Source organism: Malurus melanocephalus, unplaced genomic scaffold (assembly GCF_030028575.1).
Source record: "Malurus melanocephalus ecotype Western Australia unplaced genomic scaffold, MMel_1.1 scaffold_12, whole genome shotgun sequence".
In the NCBI taxonomy this organism is placed as follows: domain Eukaryota; kingdom Metazoa; phylum Chordata; class Aves; order Passeriformes; family Maluridae; genus Malurus; species Malurus melanocephalus.
In genome coordinates this window covers 3,629,859-3,649,982 of record NW_026623244.1, presented here as the reverse complement: position 1 = coordinate 3,649,982, position 20,124 = coordinate 3,629,859, and the positions used below count along the sequence as shown (strand labels likewise).

Below are 20,124 nucleotides of genomic sequence, written 5' to 3'. Positions count from 1 at the left end.
TACTACAAAATCTGAATACATGAGTAGATAGCTCTATGAAACCAGGAAGCAGCTGTTGTGCAATAACACAGCCAACAGAGAAAAAAAAAGTTAAATGTTTCTCTGTAGAGAAAAAAAAGTCTAATGTTTCATTTCTGTTCTGAGTGAAATTAATTTAATTTGATTTACACAAACTACAAAGTAATCATCACAGACTGCTACTCAAACACCTGAATGCAAGGAAATCAGGAGGGAAGACCTGTAACAGAAGGTCTGTATCCTCTGTGCAGATGACTGAGCTTAAAAAAAAAATGTTTAATTTCAAAAAAGAAAGGTTTCAATTCTCAGTTCTCAAGATGGCAAAAAGGACCATTCCTACTCATCCAGCGATATCAGCACKCAACCTGAAAAAAGGGACAACAAAAATAAAAATAGGATGGAAAGTAGGAATCKATTCAATGCCCTCAGCAGGAAGCTGTAAGTTTTCACTTGGCTTCTTTAAGTAACCATTTGGTCAGCAATGGCTTGTTATACAAGACCAGAGAAAGCAGCTTTGTACAGACTTCCTAAGCCCTAAAGTCACAGTGAATTTCCCAAGRATATTTATTTATTGCATGGAGATGGTCCAGAGCAGTCTCCTCTATATTCAACTGTATTGGTTTTACAACACAAACATCACTTCTGAATTTTAAACTATGTTGAAATTGTACTGAGCATTCAATTAATGGGATTAAAATTAATTTTTAAGACTATAAAGAGAGTACATTGTCTTTATGTATACAATACATCTTTGCAGATAATAATCTTACTTTTAGATACACTTCAGACTCCGTGCCCCTGGTTTTTTTTAAGGAAATGTACATTTCATGGTTATTTTCATGAAGTCACTAAGAGATTATCATACTTTTGGCTTGCTTAGAAAAAGAAAGTGAGTATTACGCCACTTATGTTTATAAATGGTGAACTCTGCAAAGAGAAAAGGATTAGTTTAGGTTAAAGGATAACAGTACTATAAAATCATACGGATAAAGATAGGTTATGAGTACATTTAGATCATAAATAAGAAAAAGCAGAAGTAAAGATTTGTAGCAGCCTTCAAATTATTTCTTCAGTTTCATACTGTTTATGCATGGACAGATCTTACTAGAGCTCRAAACTGCAGCTCATGACATGAAATTTTGCATATCCAGAGCTGAATCYTCTCCAGGCATCTTTAAGGACCAGCAACGTTTATTTACTTCTCGTTTGATGCAGAACATGGCTTCAGGAGATTCCCCTGCTCCTCCCTTTTCACTAAAAAAGACTAAGAGAGGGAATATTGGATAGTTTACATTGGTAACCTGCTCTAGTCCAGTACTGATAAATCAATGCCTGTGTTGGTGTCCCTCGGCACAGTCATGGCTAAAGAAACTGTCCAGTGGGCTGATAAGGATTTATCGATTGCAGCAGCAAAGACACATAAAAAGAAAAATTTTACAAAACAAACCCATGGAACATTACAATTTCTTCTCCAGTGATGCATTATAATTTTTAGAGCCATCAAATTGAACTGAAGTTTCAGTGTTCTTAATGGAGWGCTGGAAAGCTRTTAATGGAGTGGCTCYTTTGTGGTGTACATGATGAGAGGGAGAGCTGAACAAATTTTCTTTTTATCCCTGGAAATTCWGTCTTGCTGCAACCCATTTTGGTCTTACATTTCTAAATATTTTTGTAAGTTCACATAACTCTGTACAGTAGGAAAGCTTAATACAGTATTTAAACTTTACTCAAATGGGAGAATTGTCCCTTGTGAGGCACTTGCAYTTCTCAGAAATACCTAAAAGCAATTAATGGTACAAAGGGGGAAAAAAGCATCAAATTCTCAATTTAGCTGCTGACATAGTACATAAAACACTGTTTTGTTCTGAACACAATGTACATTAAACTGCCCTTTCAGCTGAAAAGCATGTCTTTAASGTCTTTAAAAAAGTATTAACTTACTTTGCATGAACAAACAAATGGGAATATTGAATGCAAAAAGAATGGTAAAACACGCTTGGTGAAAGTWATAAATGTACCATGTGTCTGAGTACACACATTAGTTGTAAAACTTCCTTTCATTGGCCATTAATTATAGCATCATAGCAGAAGTGTTACAGTTACGGCTGAGAGGGCATGCTTTTTAATAAATTTGGCTTTTACAGTCACCTACAGCTAAAATATTTTTTTCCTGATTTAGCATCTTTCATAGTTTTTCATAGACAGATTWACTGACTTTAAGAGATTCAAGTTGCCCCTTTGGCACTTTCCTGGGTTATAAAGTMATGATAAAAGCATCTTACTTATGCTTTAACAAGTTTCTTGCATTATGCTAACTCAAGTGKCTTATTTTTAACTTAAACTGCTTATTTTTATCAGATGAATCTCACTACCATTGCATATACCAAGTTCACTTCATTCTTTCAAGCTCACAAGCAAACAAAAATACACATTTTATTCCAGCAATGGAATAAAATACACATTCTATTCCACAATGTTTTTCTCTGTATTCTCCTCAGCAAAACACTTTCTAAGGCAGCACATAGTGGAATTTTGTAATTCTTTTTTTTTTTCACAGAATATGTGCATAGCTCAGACTATACAAACATCCTCTATAGCTCTCCCAGTCACTTTCCATTTCAAGAACCAGGCAATTTGTGTTAACACAAGACAGCTTATCATGTGCTAAGTCTGCATGCAATTTTCTCGTGAGAACAACCATTTTGTACCTACTTGACACACGCAGYACTACACTACACCCAGCTAATCAATTCTGTCTATATTAAGAAGTGGGGAGAAAAACTGCCCACAGCTGTTATATTACATCAGCTTCCCTAACTACTTCAGACAACCCATTTTGAGGATTTTTTCTCCTTTAAACTAAACTGGCATAAAACATAGCCCTTCTTTCTATTTCTTTTCAGTTCCATTCTACTTTTTTTATTTTTTTTATTTTGCCTTCTCAGAGGTTATTGGCGAAGCACAAGCGTCAGAGAACAAGCCATGCTTTCTGCAGGCATCCCCAGAAGTTTTGAGGGCAGCAAGCTTCCCAGGGTCATTGGTACCCTTGRAGCATTTACAGACTGGCATGATATGAATGAGTAATGTTTTCATCAGAGAGCTCACAGGCCAGTCTACAGACATGCACTTTTGGCACACAAAAACTTATACACATAGCAGGGTTTGTCCTTACAAGTAAGCAAATGAGAAATGTCCATCAATTGGTATCAAGTCAGAGACAGAGACACAAAAAGAAAAGTTATCAGCAAAGGCCCGAAAAATGTCTGGGAGGGAAGGATTGAGTTTGGAGCTTCTCTATGGGAGCTGGCTTTACCCAACACCCCCATGATGCTGAGATGTTCCTAGGCACAACTTGAGGTCTCTCACATTTTATGCGTGGGCACTACCAGGTGAGGCAAATTTTTGGTCTTCTTCAAAGTGAACATGCTAAAGATAACGTTGCATCTGATAATATATTGTATTTTCTGGAATCTGAGAAGGTTATTCCACCAACAGCCTACAGCTGAGAATCAAAACCACTTACTGAATAAAAGAATTCAGCTCCCAATTTACCTCACAGTTCCYTTCACAAGATTAGCTCAGTTGCTGATGAACAAACACTAATTCTTATCAGCTTGGCTTCCCAGCATGCCTCCCTCTGACTTCACACAAACTGCCCTTAAACTACATTTCTGSTTTTCCTACTTTTTCAACCAGTCTGCCTTTCTTTAYAGAAACACATCTTGCATTGGTCCTAAGTGGYRCAGTTGAGCTTTATCAATCAAAAAAGASTCAGTATTTTGTGACTATAAAGCAGYTGAAATTAAATACTGGTRTCTAYGACAAACATGGTCCTGTGAAACCASTGAACATTTTTATTTTGCCATGCTCACATTTCCAACAGAAACCTGTTTCGATGGGGAAAAAAATAGAAGTAGTTTCACCAAAAAGTCCATCGACACAGCCTGGCAAATCACTGACATCTTAAAACACTGGGGCTGTACCACGTCCATGCCAGCAGCTGGCAATTCTGTGCCCAAGGTGAAAGCACAGTTTGATGSCAGAACTGAAGGAATGCAATCTCAGCAGTGCATTCACAAGGGCATAAATGCCCATCACGCCCACAAGCAGCACCTGCTCAGGAAGGCAGCACTGAGCAGGTCTCAGATCCCATCATAAACCAGGGAATGAAGAGCACAAGCATGGCCTGGTAGCCCCTGCTGCTTCCATCAGAGGGAAACAAACACACCATAGAAGCAGAGAAATGAACATGGCAGTTCAGGAGGCAAAAAAAGGTACAAGGGTACAAGAAAGGTACAAATAAAAGATGGGAAATACACTTGGTTCTGGACCCTTGCACTAGAACAATGGGACTGATTAACCAACCTATTTTGCAGCATTAATTACTGGTTTGTTGTTTTTTTTTTTAACAGCACTGTAATACTCCAGAGGAAACATCCTTTCCTTTTTAGGATTATTGCTTTTTTGTTCACATTATAGCACAGCAGCTCTACAGCAATAGACATACAGGGTATTCTTCTCTTGTCTCATCCTCTAAAATATAATGTATGTGATGTCTAATAGCCTATTGTGGCTTTGCACTGGTAAATAACAGAGGAAAAAAATGCATTACCTTTCTGTCACATTGCATTACAAGTGCTTTGATACATACTTCATGGCTGTAAGACTTACAGTATGTACAGCCGGTTAGGAAGAGGGTAATGTAATTTTACATTTAATTTCTAACTCCTCTGTTTCTGACAGTCATATTAAGAATAGCAAARGTTTTACAATTCCTGATAGAATGCTAGATTGCTGATACTTCACACTAAAACATAATGGGTTCTGGCATTTAGACAATTTRGGGAGGTTATTTTTTTGGTTGGTGGGTTTTTTTTACTTGCTTTTAGAGAGGACAGTGTCAAAAAATGGACCCATTTAGCTTTTGCATTAGTAAATGACTAACCTATTGTTAGTAATAGGATGGAATAAAAAGATCCATAAAGAACCACAGAATTAAAATGAAAAGGCAATTTTTAATTAAGTTTGCCCACTTTGACTTGTGATACTGATCCTGCCTCTGTTTCTCCTTCTCTGGTTTCTCAAAATTTCTATGCAATAATAGCAAATTGGATACCCTCCTTCTTTGCAATTCATTAAAACACTGCCTGTAGCAAAATGRTATTTACTTTGAAAAGCAATTCACTCTGGTCTCCTTTACCAACAGTGAGGAACAACAGTGGCCTTTCCAAGTCCAGATCCATGTTTTTTTTTCCAGGGCTCCTTAGGTCTGCTGTAGTTTCTTGCTGCTTACATGACCAGGGAGGTATTTTCAACAGGTACCAGTATCCTCTATCAGCACTTGTGGATTTGTGCCCACTGAGGCTTCTTCCCACTCAGGGCAGAAATGTTTGTAAATGACCCCACATAAGGCAGAAATGTAAAACAACTGGCATTACACAAACATCAGTTTTTTCTTGTTTTCTCTCTCCTGATAAGCTAAGATGTCCCAGTGTTACTGGATTTGGAGATACTAAATAAGCAACACAGATAAAGGAGAGGTAGCGAGAGATCAAGTGAGGAGACAAAAATGGAATGAAAATTTAAACACACTTTAAAATAAAACAGTCCCTGATTTCCAATCATTTCTCTCAAATAAAAGCCTCTTCTTTCACAGATTTTTCTTCTTTCAAAAGACTCTCTTGTTAAACATCAACATATAAATATTGTATTACCTAGCCATTATGCATTTGCTACAGYATGCATAAAATTCCCTCTTTATACAAAGCCCTTTATGATTAAAAAGGATTAATTGTTTTCAAGCAAAAGACACAGAAGCTAAAAAGCTGTATTTTTAATTGAATGCAATGCCTAAAATGTAACATCTTCCAGAATCAGATAACAACAAAAGAAATGTACCAATAAATAAATATGGTAAAATAAAAACTTTGTTTGACTTAAACYGTCAGTTAGAAATATTAAGATAATTCTAGCTAATTAAGTGATARGGGAAACTTCTCATTGTAACACTGAATTTTATTTGTAATAACTAAATTCAGGRGTTTGCATGATTTACAAGATATAATTCAAATGTTGTAAATGTTAATGAGGCACTCTTATTTGATGCTAAAAAAATTCCTTGGCAATGAGGCACTGAAGGTATTCTGTGCTACAAGGATCATTTTCTTATCTCCTGTATAACTCACATGAGRCTCATACCAATCTCACCAATCTATGCCACTAAAATTTTAAAATATTARAATTATTTTATACAAATTGTATTTCAACTAAATCAACTAAATTGATTTTATGGAAAAAATACTGGGTTTTTTGACATGTATTTAATTATTTTTCAATAATTCAATTATATGTTACAAACTTCATTGACAGGTACATGAAGTTAGATATTTAAACAGCACATTCATTTAAGTGAACATCTCCAYCTTCTGTCTATACCAGAATATATGTGACACTGGCATTCCTGAGTGACATGACCAAAATTATCACAATGACAGAGAACCAAGCACCAAAAAGAGGCAAAATCACTGGGCTGCAGCCACCACAAAGATAGACTGGCCTCAGAAGGAGCCCCAGGATGGGTAAGGAATCTAATTCTTACCCAGGGATATGATAAAAGCCCCAGGAAAAAAAAACAAAACCTTACAGCAGCTGACTGTGGCGTTTACTACCAATGAAAAAATGAGATGGTTAAGATGCTGTGTGCATTAAGCTCTGAAGAATACAGTCCAATTTACCAGCTTAACACTCATTTTCTTGGGGAGAAATTGCTTAGCTCCATGCTCCAGGATAAGCCTTAAAAACCATTAATTTCACAAAAAGCTATTCTAATTTTAGGTGATAAATTATTATTACAGGCACAACTATTTTCTTTTTATGATCTGTCCACTGCCTACATTCACTGGGTTTGTTTCCCCTTCCAGTATTTGTAAAGCTCTTTATCTCCTGAGAATCTCCAACCCTCCAAACCAATTACCTGCAACAGATGTGTCTCYGAATGAACAGGTACCTTAACTTCAGTAATCCATGCATTTTCAGAACTTTGTYTTTTAAGCTCAGTATTTACAACTCCCTCTGTACAGATGATATTGCAGGCAAACACACCTTTCAATTAATATCAACATCAGCTCCATTTAGGACTGACAAAGGGAACTCTCCTGCCTCATGCAAACACTGGCATCATCATAATTAAAAAGATAATCTCTTCATCTGACACTGAAACCAAAAGGGTAACTCAAAGTTCAATGACTGCCAAGAGGAACATGAATTGTCTTCAGTCTAGTTTAGAGAACGGGCACAAAGCACAGCCTTGCTCTTGGAGAAAAATCCTTCCCTGTGATTATTCCCATCCTTCTGCATCTACCAGAAAATGATCAATCACTTCCAACAGTAATGCAGCACGATGAGCTTTTGTAAACAATCACAACCCAACACTGTAAGAAATGTCTCATGGAAATCTTAGATTTCCTCAGGTGTTATAGACATGTTACTAAACAAGAAACCATAACGGTTGCAGGATCTGTATTTTTGTTCTTTGCGAATAAAGAAATAACTTGTTTGCAACTATCATCAACTAGACCWAGAGAATTTACTAAATACATGCAGGATCTGAAATGCAAGAAAAGTTCAGATTCTTGAAAAGAGTTTGCATAGAGTTCTCTCTCCATATTTGTCCAAATATGAAAACTAGATAAACCAGAATAGTTTTACTTATATTCTATTTAAACAACAAACAGCCCTAAGAAACAGACTTTTAAATTGCCCTTTGCTTGAGTACCATTGCAGCATTTCTCTAAACACACAGCTCAGTGGCATTTGAGGTCTCCAAGATTATGAATTTATTTTCTGTTAAAAGTGTTTGCACAAACTTAGGGGCACACTCTTCAGCTGCAAGATCTCCATGGAAAAAAAAAAAAAAAAGCCAAAAACTTTGCACAGCTGGATCCCAGCTGTCAATCTAAAATATTATTAGCTCATAATAACCAGTATTTTTCTATTTTTACAACAATCCAAAAAAGAACACATATTTCTAAATTCAATCTATGAAGTGTCTAACTTTTAAGATGTCACACACAATGTGTTGAAAGCAAAATTGTTAAACAATTTMCTTGAGCATATTTCCAATCCTTCACAGTACCTAGGAAGAGCACCTTTCTTTGTGTGAGTGTGTGCACATGCACATTTCAAATGTAYGGGCAGGGAAAACACGAAGAGGACWGTAATTTMGAAATTGTAAATTGCACATTTTAAAATGTCAAACCTTTCTATTTTACACTTCCATCACTTGAATTTCGATAAAGAACTTCTRGATATAATATTTTTGTAACAACTGCGTAACAACATGTTTTTTCTACGGTCGAATTTGTTATGCTTGTCTTTCTAGGCCTTTTCATCCCTCAAGTTAATGTGTTATTACTTCAATTGCACACCACAACACAYAGCTGCACAATGTCCCAGTGAAATCTAGTGGAAGTAGCTTTTAGGCAATCTTGTCTGATAATAACTGAGGACAACATGTGGCTATGAAGCACTGACACGTGATTGGTAACTTTACAGCAGCACTTGATAAAAGCAAACACAATCTAGGTGAGACCTGGTTGAGTAAGACTCATCGACACCACTAAAAAAGTGAAACRACAAATGCATTCTGTACTAAATTCTTACAGATACTTCAGTATTATTTTTCTTTGTGTAGAAAATGTAACAAAGAAAGTTTCTGTGAAAAGAGTCACTGCTGCATTATTAGTGCCTGGCATGSTTTTCTTCTGGCTCAACTGTGAAAAATATGTGTAATCTTGCTTAGTGATCTTTCATCCTGATTTCCCAAGGAAACTGCTTATGCAACCACRGCCTGTTTGTGTATGTTTCTTTATTTTTATTTGCTGGTTCCCTCCCAATAGCTTCTGAACCCATTAAAAGCTTCAGTCACTGGGACAAAGGAACAACAGTCTCAGACGTATAAAGCTCCTACAAACCCAACAAAAAAGCACATTTGGTTATGAAACAGAGAGAGGGCAACTTCATGCACCCATTTCTGAAAATGCCAAGCACACAATCAACCCCACAGCACCAGGAACACACAATCAACCCCACAGCACCAGGAACCCACGATCAACCCTACAGGACCAGAGCAGAGAAGCCAACACAGGTTGGTTGCCCCAGGTACCAAGGGGAGGTAGCTCAGAGCAGGGGATGTCCAGGAACTGTGGTGCAGTGGCTGCTGTGCAAAATAAGAAAATTAGCAGAGTGGGTAACAGCCGAAGTGCTCATTGTTTTGTGCCAAATGGCACCAAGATGAGGGCAAAAGATTTATTTCCCKTGTCTGGATCTTGGCTGTAGGTCCAGCAGAGCTGGAGCACCTGGCCCAACCACCTGAGCTCTCTGTCCCCAGACACATCCCATGCCCTTTGGCTGGCCAGATACTCTCAGGCATAAAAGGACTTGCCACGGCTGTTACTAAAACTCAAACTTTGCTGCACACTGCTGGGAGATGGTGATGCCTTCAGAGCAGCATCCCTGCCACACGCTGCCAAGATAAGGCATCTKCAAGAAACCTGGAAACCTGCACCAGCCTGTGATTCTTTGGGCAATAGCATGCTTAACCCCACGGCCCAGCAGACAAAAATTAATAAGTAAAGATAATTCTTAAAGAAGCTAACTGTCACAGATTTTTTCACTTCCGATTTGTGGAATAACTACACCCCCAAATTACGTGGACAATTCAATTGTTCAGATCCCTCCAAATATTTTAACTAAATGCAAGCTTTCAGAGTGCTAAGAATTACTTGAAATGGCTACCTCACTCTTTCATGACTTTGAAAGCCCGACTTGCCTTTCTTTCATAGTACTCAGAGCACAGGAAAATCTTATTTAAATGCCTGTGGTAACTGATGCTGTTCTGCTCAGATCAATGCATCTCCTGGGAAGACRGGATGCTGACTGCAGACAGGGAAGGCACTGGAACTGAAATCATTACAAGCTGTCAAGTCTCTGCCCTGAGCTTCAGATCCAAACTGAATTTTCAGCCTCCTGAATGTGAAGCCTGCTATCTCCACAGGGTGTATCTCAGAAATGAGTTCAAGGTGTGCATTCTCATTTATATAATTTATGGCCTGTAGATCTCTTCTGGTTAAATTCCACATGGCTCTTCATATTTTAACAAACAGTTCCTTTACCACACTTGCTTCAAAAAAGCTTATTTGTATTCTTACCTACACTCCTGATTTTATTACATCTCAAGGACTATATAACTGGACACCACATAATATCTAAGTTTACAGGAAGTTTTTATTCTCTGGTGATATTTAAGTTATGATCTTCACTTTTTAATGCCTCTTGTTCATATCACAGTGTAAGCCCAGTGGCACAGAGGCACATCATGATGCAAATACCATGTCACATGTGTGAGCCAACCTTTCCAAGCCAGCACGTGGCAGCAATTCTAATTTCAGAAAACTGTAACAGTGGAGGGGGATTGCCCTACAGATCACCCATGAGTCACTGTACATGCACATACATAAAACAGAAAGTGCACCTTTCGTAAGAGTGTTTGTCAAAGCATTTTTACAAAATGCCCAGTAAAAATATTAACATTCATACATGCATTTTGATCACTATTGTATMATTTTTACTAGACATTATTAAATTTCATTTTTAGTATTAATGGATTATTATTAATATAGTATTATCTTTCCATTTGTTAAATGGTAAATAACTGTACCCCCATGCATATTTGTCCCTGATTTGTTGTTTGTATCCTCTGAAAACTTAATATCAGGCTTCCTATAGCAGCAACACAGTTGGAGAAAATATGAACTAGTAACCTTGTTACTCTTATGTCATGGTTGAAGAAAACCAGCAGTTTTCTGAAAAGCATCTTGAAAAAAAGAAAATAATTTCATTTATAATATTAGCATTCTACAGTAGTCTTAGTTTGAGAGAAATCAATTTTGTCTTACTCTTAGAACRGACAGTTAAGGGGCAAATAACTTTTCTTTCTTATTTGATAAAACRAAAGTTTTTGAGGTAACTGCTCAGTGAGGTACCTCAGTTGTGTAACAAGTCTTGAGAAATCGCTAGAACCTGACAGAAGACTGACACTTCTGTAACCCAATTCCTAATGTGAAATGCATTGAAAAACAAAATAATAGGGGGAAAATTGTCAATCAGTTATTGGAGTAAGGATTCAAGCCATTCTTTACTCCAAAAGAGGGTTTAAGCGCTCCAGGATAAGGAAAAGCCAGAATATACAAGTCATTCAGTTMCACCTGAAATTTTACTTCTCTAAAGTTTGACATTGAATGATTTCAATTTCCATGTAAGCTAACACTCTTCTAGCTCATTATCTCATGGTAACTATAAAAAAAAAAATTACTGACTTACACAATTCTTTCCTCTGTGGCACTCACACTGTTTTTTGTTCTGAACAGGACCACAAAGAGTGCAAAGCCAAATTAAATGAGTAATTCTTAACTCCAGGACGCCCGTGTTCCTAAGCACCTAACYTCGTAAACTTAACATTATTTTAAAGGAAGCTGCCTTTTCCTGCYACAGTTCTTCCTTTCAGGCAAGGAAAGAAAAGTTCTTGGTCCATTTTGATAAGCCATGAATATCGACAGCAGCTGCTGCCACAGTTCTCCACTCTGAGCACCCGAAATATTGCTCTGAATTAGATTCTGAAGGAAAAGMAAAGCTGGGGAAACCTTTGTCCAAGGGCTAGGAGCACTCATCCAGCTGTAAYTCATTCACACTCACCTCCTGGTACACTATTCCAGCTGTTCACACCCCTCCAGCTGAAACTGGGACTTCACAGATATTGATAAGAAGCATCTGGGGCCTGAGTGGCCCCAAATGAAACAGAAACAGAGGGGCTGAATCACGAGAATGTCATCACTTGAATTCCAGTCTTCAATTCATGGATCACTGATGGATTTCACATTAACTCCATAGCCAAACAGGATTATAAACAAAGGAGATGATACTAATTTTAYCTGTACTGTTGTGAAAAAGCAGCTCAGGAAAATGAAAAAGGTTTAGATTGTGGTGGTACTTGAGGCTACACACCTAAGGCATTTTTTCTGTTTTCTCACTGTTCTTAATTTGGTTTGTAATATCTTTTCAGGTTGAAGTATTTCTCTCACTAGTTAACTAATAAAATTCTTTAAAGTACCTGCTCAGTATAATTCCCCAATGTAAATTTTAAAAAAAAAGCTCAGAGGAAATATTTTCCTTTAGTTCTAAACACTACATTACTTACATTTATTTACATTACATTTMATTTACTAATTTCCCTTCTTGCAGTAAATTTTTAACCCTATTCCATGTTTTAAATAGTTTTGTCWAAAATATGTGTAGACTTCTTTATAACCTTCCTATCACGGTTAAATCTAATATTAAACCAGTTAGTAAACAACACACCACTCTTCATTCCATACTATTTAAYGCAGCATATCATTGAATATATTAATATTTAACATTAAAGAAAGAATTTGATACAACTATAACTATTTGCAGAGAAAATGTAATATTGCTTGTCATGAATATTGACTGTCACTTTATCCAAACCCTTCAAGGTGCTTAAGGAATTGCTGAAGACCTTGAAATAAGCTGTTTAATTTTAAACCAGATTTAGGATATTCAGTGATCTCAGTACGGTATACTTACCCACTTTATTCCATGACCATAAACAGCATGCATTATCACATACATCTATAGTAAAAATATTAGCTAAGGTTGATTTTAATATTTAATTTCCTTGTATATGGAAATATTCATACCACACAGAATACATTCATGCATTCATGAACRTAGCAACAATTTTATATCAACAATTCTACATCATAAAGCTGTTCTTACAAAGCAGTATAAAARTAATTTAGCTTAAGCTGCAGGAGAAATTGTAAGATAAGGCATGACATAATTACTCCTTTTAGATGTACTGGCACCACAAGTTGTCTACAGATATAAAAAATAGCCTTTTAGGCTTGTTCATGATTATTCTCAAATGACTGACCTACACATATAGAAAGCAGTGTTATTATACTATAGCTGTTACTGCTTATTTACYTCTATTGAAGTTTCCAAATATTTTCTTCCTAACTCATTAGCTTCTCCTGAACTCCTCTTCYCCCCTCCAAATATTGGCTACAAATACAAGGCCACGGAGCTTCATCAATGTCATTGTTTGCTCCAGTGATAAATGCTGTGAGTTTGTTGATATTGTAATWAAAATATAGAAAAAATTAAAATTAGTATTGAACAAAAATGGAAGTATGGGAGACCAACGAGTTAAATAACCCAAACTACATGTCAGGTATATTAGTGTTACCCTTACATATTCCAGTCTTCGCTGTGATAGTGTACACAGTGTAGTACAAGCCTTTGACTGGATGTTTATTTTAGTTCCAAATTGATGGCAGTGCTTTCCTGTATTTTTTACATCCATCCTCATGCACTCATTTTGATGCTGCTTCTTAACCTGATGACTGCCTAGAAACTCTACTGTGCAGTACAGTTCAGAACATCTCAACTTCATTATCTGATGTTTGTTTCTATGTTTAAAGCACAAAGACTTTTTAATTGAAGGTGGAGCAAGGCTGATCAGTTACTCACAGTCTCTCCAGGGATCTCAGCCMGAAGAAAGAGCCATTCTTCAACCACAAGATCTTGTTGTTACTCAGAATCCTACAAGAAGACAGGAAATAATCTGGTTAACAGAACATGATAATTCCACCAATCCAAAACATATAATTACAGTAAGTGACTGCTCTGTAAAATACTCATCACAAAATTCACTGCTTCGTTTGCATTTTTCCATCATAGCAGTAAATAAAGATTACCATTTCACGAAGCGCATAGTTTCTTCTTTATTAAATAAAAGCACTGTCAAGAAATATGCCAAGAACTGAATTTCGACTCCAGCTTGAAAATGCTAACACTGCTAAATGCCCACACTTCACAAGTAGATTCTAAATTACCACAAARGTTGGGCTTCCCAACAAATAGGCTGGTAAAGCAAAAGACAAGTTAAAAACTGTTCCAGTAGATGCGAGGACAATAAAATCACTTTGCAGTGGCTGCTGAAGCAGGGAGGAACAAGCAATCATACCATGGATAGCTCACATACACAGGCAAAGTACTTGATTTYCTGTAGGAGGGACAAACAAAAACAGACAAGTCCAAAACCATTTTCCTGTTGCAACCTCTGCATAGCAGAAGTTCAGTAATTCAGCTGTGCCTGACGCATCAAGCACCACCACCATCACCACAAACACTTGCAAACTGGCCCTGCATGCAGGCCATTGAGAAAGATATTTATTCTTCCTCTTTATGTTCATTTCACAASTGGTTATTCCTACTGCAGTGATTTTCCATCACTATTCCCAACTATTTCAGGAGCAGTACAATATAAACATGCACTTGTTCTRAAGATGTTACCCCTTAAAAATATTTCAGTGTGCAAAAGAAATGCAGTTTGTTTTAGAAGCCTGAGAAATTGGGTTTTTAATCGAATGATTATGCAATATGCATATGAAACATTTGTCTCTGACAAAACCTAATTCCAACTGCCTAAGAAATGAGTCTGTTAATGTAACGTTTACAATAAATTATACTTCTCTAGTGCACAAAAGCACATTTCAAAATAAGACATGCAGCTTGCAATAAGATAGAAAGCAGACAAAAAAATTTTAAAATAAATTTAATGCTGTTAACTACAAACTTGAGATATTTTGATTCAATTTTTATTTTTGTAAAATTTTTAAACAAGACTATCTTGTCTTATTATCTTGTTTTGCTCTTAGCATTTCCCATTGTRTATGAACAGTAAGTGCTTTGCCCCAGCACACACCCACCACAGAAAATATCAAGCTCAGTGCAAATGTAAAAATAAGCAACACCGAACCCACAGGAAAACAGAAAATAATCACTGATGAAGCAAGTTAAAATACTGCAATGTAAGAAAGATCTGRAGATTTCTGCAAGTTACTTCTAGAATTCATATATAAATGTGTATTTTGATRTGAGTTGATGGCCCTCATCTACATGGAGAACAGAGGTGCTCAGACCCGAGCCAAACTTTATTACACTGTGCTGCTCGTCAGAAATTCAGTAATTAAACAATGCCTGATGCATCAAGGAACACCACCAGAAYCTTACTCAGAACCAGACAGTGTCACCCACAAGGGGCAATCTGTGATCAATCACGATTCCATACACTCATGCATCTGAAAGCACACAGAAGCCCACATTTGCAACAAAAATTAAATATGCTCCAATAKACACACAGCCTATTTCCATCAATTAAGAAACATCTCAAAAGTTCCTTCTTCTACTTCTCARATTAAAAATCATGTGTATGAAAAGAAATATTTATCTAATCTACCAACTCTTCTTTACCATTTTAGGAATACAGTTCAGCAGTGACACGATGAAAGACTGGTTTAAAATTTGAAATATGTAAACTGGAAAATATAAATACATTAAAGACTCTATTGCTTTATTATCAATGTTCTATTACTTTACTCTCTTATTCACCTTGTCTTCTGGGGCTGCACAGAACTTGAGTCAAGAAAAAATGAAGACATAAAATTAAAATTGGCCAGGCTTGGAAAGACTAACATCATAAATTCCACTTCATATTGGATCATTTTTTTTTAAATATACTGTGTTACAGAGAGACCATCTTTGAGGTCTGTTACAATGACATTAGATACAAATATTATATTTGGACCACTCTTCACAGCCTGATTTGCAAACATACATGCACTTCAAAACTCTCAGCTGGCTTAGATACAAGTAATTCCAACTTTGAAAAATTGTTATTGCGCCAATTTGTTTTTCCAGCCTTCTACTCACTCTGCCCAGAAAAAGAGGGCAGTCTGAACTTTGCTGGCACCTCCATGAAAATGGGGCACAAGTCAGATGGTCTCCTGCTCCTCCTCCATGTCTCCTGYACAGCCCTACATGTGTACACTGAAACCAATATCATTAACCCACATAAACAAGCTCCTATTAATTAAAGAAAGTTATCAAACTAGTAATAAATCACAAGATTAAGCAGATCATTTAGTTCATAAATGGAATACTCAGTAAACACAGCTCATGATTCTTCAATACTGCTATCTCATTTATTTTTGTGAACGATAAACTGAGTCTTGAAAAATGTGACACCACAAATTTAAAATAAAAAACCTCCAAAACTTAGCTATGTTAATCTGAGTTTGCAAAAGAAACCTTTTAAATCTTTATACCAGAGTTTCACAGAGACTTTCACACAGAGATCACATTTCAAAAATTAAGTTTCCTTCAAGGTTTCCTTTTCTCTACTGTGCCAACTTAAATTCAGGTTTTATAAACAAAGCAATATGGGTATCATAGTTAAAATGTGATTCTTTCTCTGTTCAGAAAGGCAGCTTTAGAGAATCCTAACATTCCAGTAAGGTCCATAGGGAAAAAGAAGCCCTCTCTAACAATCCCAGTTATCCACATTTCATTGAGCTGGTTAGCCAATGAAATGAGAAGAATCCACCTGTTTTTGATTAGTTTTAGTGATGTTCAAGAACTTGCAACAGGCTGTGATCAAGAGGGATCTGGTTTGCACAAAAGATCAATTCTATGAATACAATGAACAATGAACAACTTCAGTAGCAAACATATATCACATTCTCTTTCATACAGTAATGAACCACTTACCAAACTCTTAATGCAACTCTTCCCTTCTGAGGATATTTGCTGCAAGAATGAGGATGGAAGGGAGGAAAGCTTTGGTTACAATGTTCAATATCCTAAATCAGAAATGAGTCTTAACTACAGGCAASAAAAAACCTTTTCAAATAATCAATGCCAGGACAAATTGTGGATCTGACTTTTAATGCTGAAATTACACTGAATAATTTTTGTACATTATTTCTTTAGACAAGTAACCGAATGGACATGAAATGTATGAAGTAAGGTCAAATAGGTAGRTTTCTCTTTTCCCTTGAATAGAGTCCCATGCTTACAGGGAAATGTTTCTAACTAAAGACCTGCAGAAATTTTGCAGTGATGAGCATCATTTTCTTTTACTTACAGATGCAATGGTTTGGGGGCCAAATACATGGAAAAGAGTGTTATTCATATAYTTTATTTTGGAAAGCTTATAACAAAATTGTAACTGTCAGATCTAACAGAAACTGAAATAGAGGTTGGATTGTTTAAAAATAAACCACCAACATGCATCCACTATGCACAAGTACTTCTCACATTTTGTCTATCCATAGCATTTTCACTTGGTTGCTTTCTGGGGTTTTTTTTTCTGATGTGCTAGTGCATCACAGTGATGAATCTCATTGTAACACTGCAAGCAGGGAGCTAGTTTAAGTAATTATCAGTTTCTAGCCATGTGCTAAGAATCTCACATTTTAAATATTTCATTCCAGCACAAGAAACACTGTGAAAATGAGCACACTTTATTTCAATGAAAGTATTTTCCCCAAACCAAAATCTATTTAAAATAATTTTTTTTATTTTGTTATGGGTTTTGGGACAGGCAGGGTGGGTTGATTGGTTGCTTTGGGGCTTGGTTTTGTTTTTGGTGGCAGTGGGTTTTTTTAATTGTTTTTTTGGTTTTGTTAAGGGAGAGATTTCCCAGAGAGGCCTTCTAAGAAGTATTCATTTTAAAGTTCAGTTTGCAAACTGTCTTTGCACAACATGTTAACAATTCAAACCCAAGCAACTGAAAATTCAAATCAAGGTACTTTCAGTCCCAGCTCTCACAGGATACAACTAAAACAATTCTGGGGAACAGTTCAATTGTCAGACACGTTATGAACTGTTTGGTTGTGGCAATTCAAATCTCTTCAAATCTCTTTCAAATCTCTTTAAATCTCTGCTACTCCTTCTCCCAAGACAATTTGGGGGACAGTGCACCCCAGGGAGACTGTTCAGAAGATTAACTCGACACCAGGCTTGTCCTTTCCTGGCCCTGTGGAGCCCTCCAGCACTATTCCTGCATGCTCTGGAGGGACATCACTCAAGCACCCTCTCCTGACTTGCACTGACATCCTAAAGCATTCAATCCCTGCACACAGTTTCACAGCACAATTGTGCSTCCCTGGTGTGCTGCAACACAGGCTGAACACGATTTCATTCACCCTGYACTGCAAACAAACCAGCCAACCTCACTTAGACACCAGGACCACAATCACRCCAAGGAGATGCTGACAGTGGAGAAGCACAGACAGTCATTGAGCCATTGCTTCCATTCTTCCCTGGACTCCCTTTCTTTACAGTTCAGAGTTACCTAAAAGAATTGTTCTAAYGGAAAAAAAAAGTAATCGCTCTGATTTACTTTCCGGTTCTTCCATTTGAATTAAACAAGCCACAAATCACAGTTTGCTCAAAATGATGCTGTGATTTTTGGTTTTGTGAAACCATTGAAAGTACAGCATGACATCACCCTGCACAACRAAGTCTTATTCAAGTATAAAACATGCCCAGCACAAGAGAATTTATTGCAGTATTTAAAAAGTATCAAATGAAGAGCTCCCAATCATAATGCAAACAAACTTCAACTTCCTATAACCCCTCAGAAAGAAGGAATCTTTYAAGCAAGCCTACAGAGTCAATGGACTCGGGTTCACTTGACTTTACAGAGTAAACAAATTCCACAGCAGAGGCTTCTTCAGTGGGATGGTGCCACATCCCACCCAGTAAAGCTGAGAGCTCACACAGCAGCTCATCCAGAGAGAAAKCTCAGCTCAGATAACCAAACCCAAGGAACACAAGGCATTGGGATGAAGATTGTTATTCCCAGATGCACAGTGATCACAGAAGGAAGTGTGACCCATTAATGAAAATATGCATTTCCTCTGATAATACTCACAGGGGAAAATACACGAAAACCACAAGCAAAAAACTCCCACCCAAACTTCATGAAAAATCAGTAAAATGTCAACTTTCACCTGATTYTCTGCCGAGCAGCCCAAGAGCTAGTACAGATCAGATTGACCCAGTCCTGTGTCCAGCTGAGAGACCATGTCTAGAAAATTAAAATTTCCAGAATCCTTCCTTTAAGCCCCACTYCCTGAGCCCAGCTGAAGGGACACGAAGGGCCACAGGAAACACCAGAGCCCAGCCACACCTGCCCCTGCTCTGCACTTCCTCTTAAATCCTGTTCAGTCTTCCATTTCTCAAGCAGAAAGGTGTGTTAGGTGGATATCCATAACAATTTGAAAAAAAGAAAGTTTGGGCCACTGAGACTGTACATCTGTGTTGGGGTTCTGTTCCGAAATTGTGTTTCGAGTTCTGCAGTTTCTCTTACATACTAAATTGATTTCAAGCAACTTGACATACCTTTTATTTCAAAATAACAATTTTAGTATGAATAGCAGTTAAACATTTTTCGTGGAAACCTGTTAACAACTGACACATTACAGTTTAAGATGTTTGTTCTCYTTACATGTGGTATGTGGTTAGATACAAAGGGAGTGTGAGCAGACATCTTGTGAAACCCCTGGACACACTGGTAGGGAAAAACTTACTTAATTTCTTTATGGCATCAGAATAAAACTAGAATAATTTATATTCAAATCCTACAGTGCAAAATCTAAAACTGAGTTTTTCTAAACTTTTTTATAAGGTTTTAAAATCCTTCTTGGYAAATCAGGATATTGTTTATTCCCACAACATCAATAATCCATTGARAGCTGCACCACAGAAACAAATTAAGAAGCAGTTTGCACCACAAACATGGTAGACATGGAAAAAATAAATAAAAATAGGATACCTGCTTTTTATTCCACACATCAAGAGACCCATGGAGCTATCATTAAATACAGGTACTAACTGCACTTTTTTTTCCCCTCTCCGAACTGCAAACCACAGCTGAGATACTACCTAGGGCTTAACAGATATTAGAACTATACAGATCGGCTGAGAGGGAACTCACAGAACAATAACAAAACTGATTGAACAAGTGAAAAGAGAAAAAGGACTGAAAACACTRCTGACAGCTCACCAGATGAATGGGGTGTGGTGGACAGCTGCACAGTTTGATACCCAAACAGAARGGAGGAACAGTTGTAAAGATATGGGGAGAAGTATTAATTCATTATTTTTCAGTATCTGTGT

At 36.9% G+C, this 20,124-nt stretch overlaps 1 protein-coding gene across 1 annotated transcript in view; it reads right to left on the bottom strand.

The window, feature by feature from the left end:
• LOC130582304 (adhesion G protein-coupled receptor A3-like) overlaps positions 1 to 20,124 on the bottom strand; it is a 243,241-nt gene that overhangs the window by 189,928 nt on the left and 33,189 nt on the right. Inside the window, exon 2 of the mRNA XM_057380921.1 lies at positions 13,627 to 13,698. Within this exon, the coding sequence (XP_057236904.1) occupies positions 13,627 to 13,698 (72 nt within the window). The remainder of the gene's footprint in view (positions 1 to 13,626; positions 13,699 to 20,124) is intronic.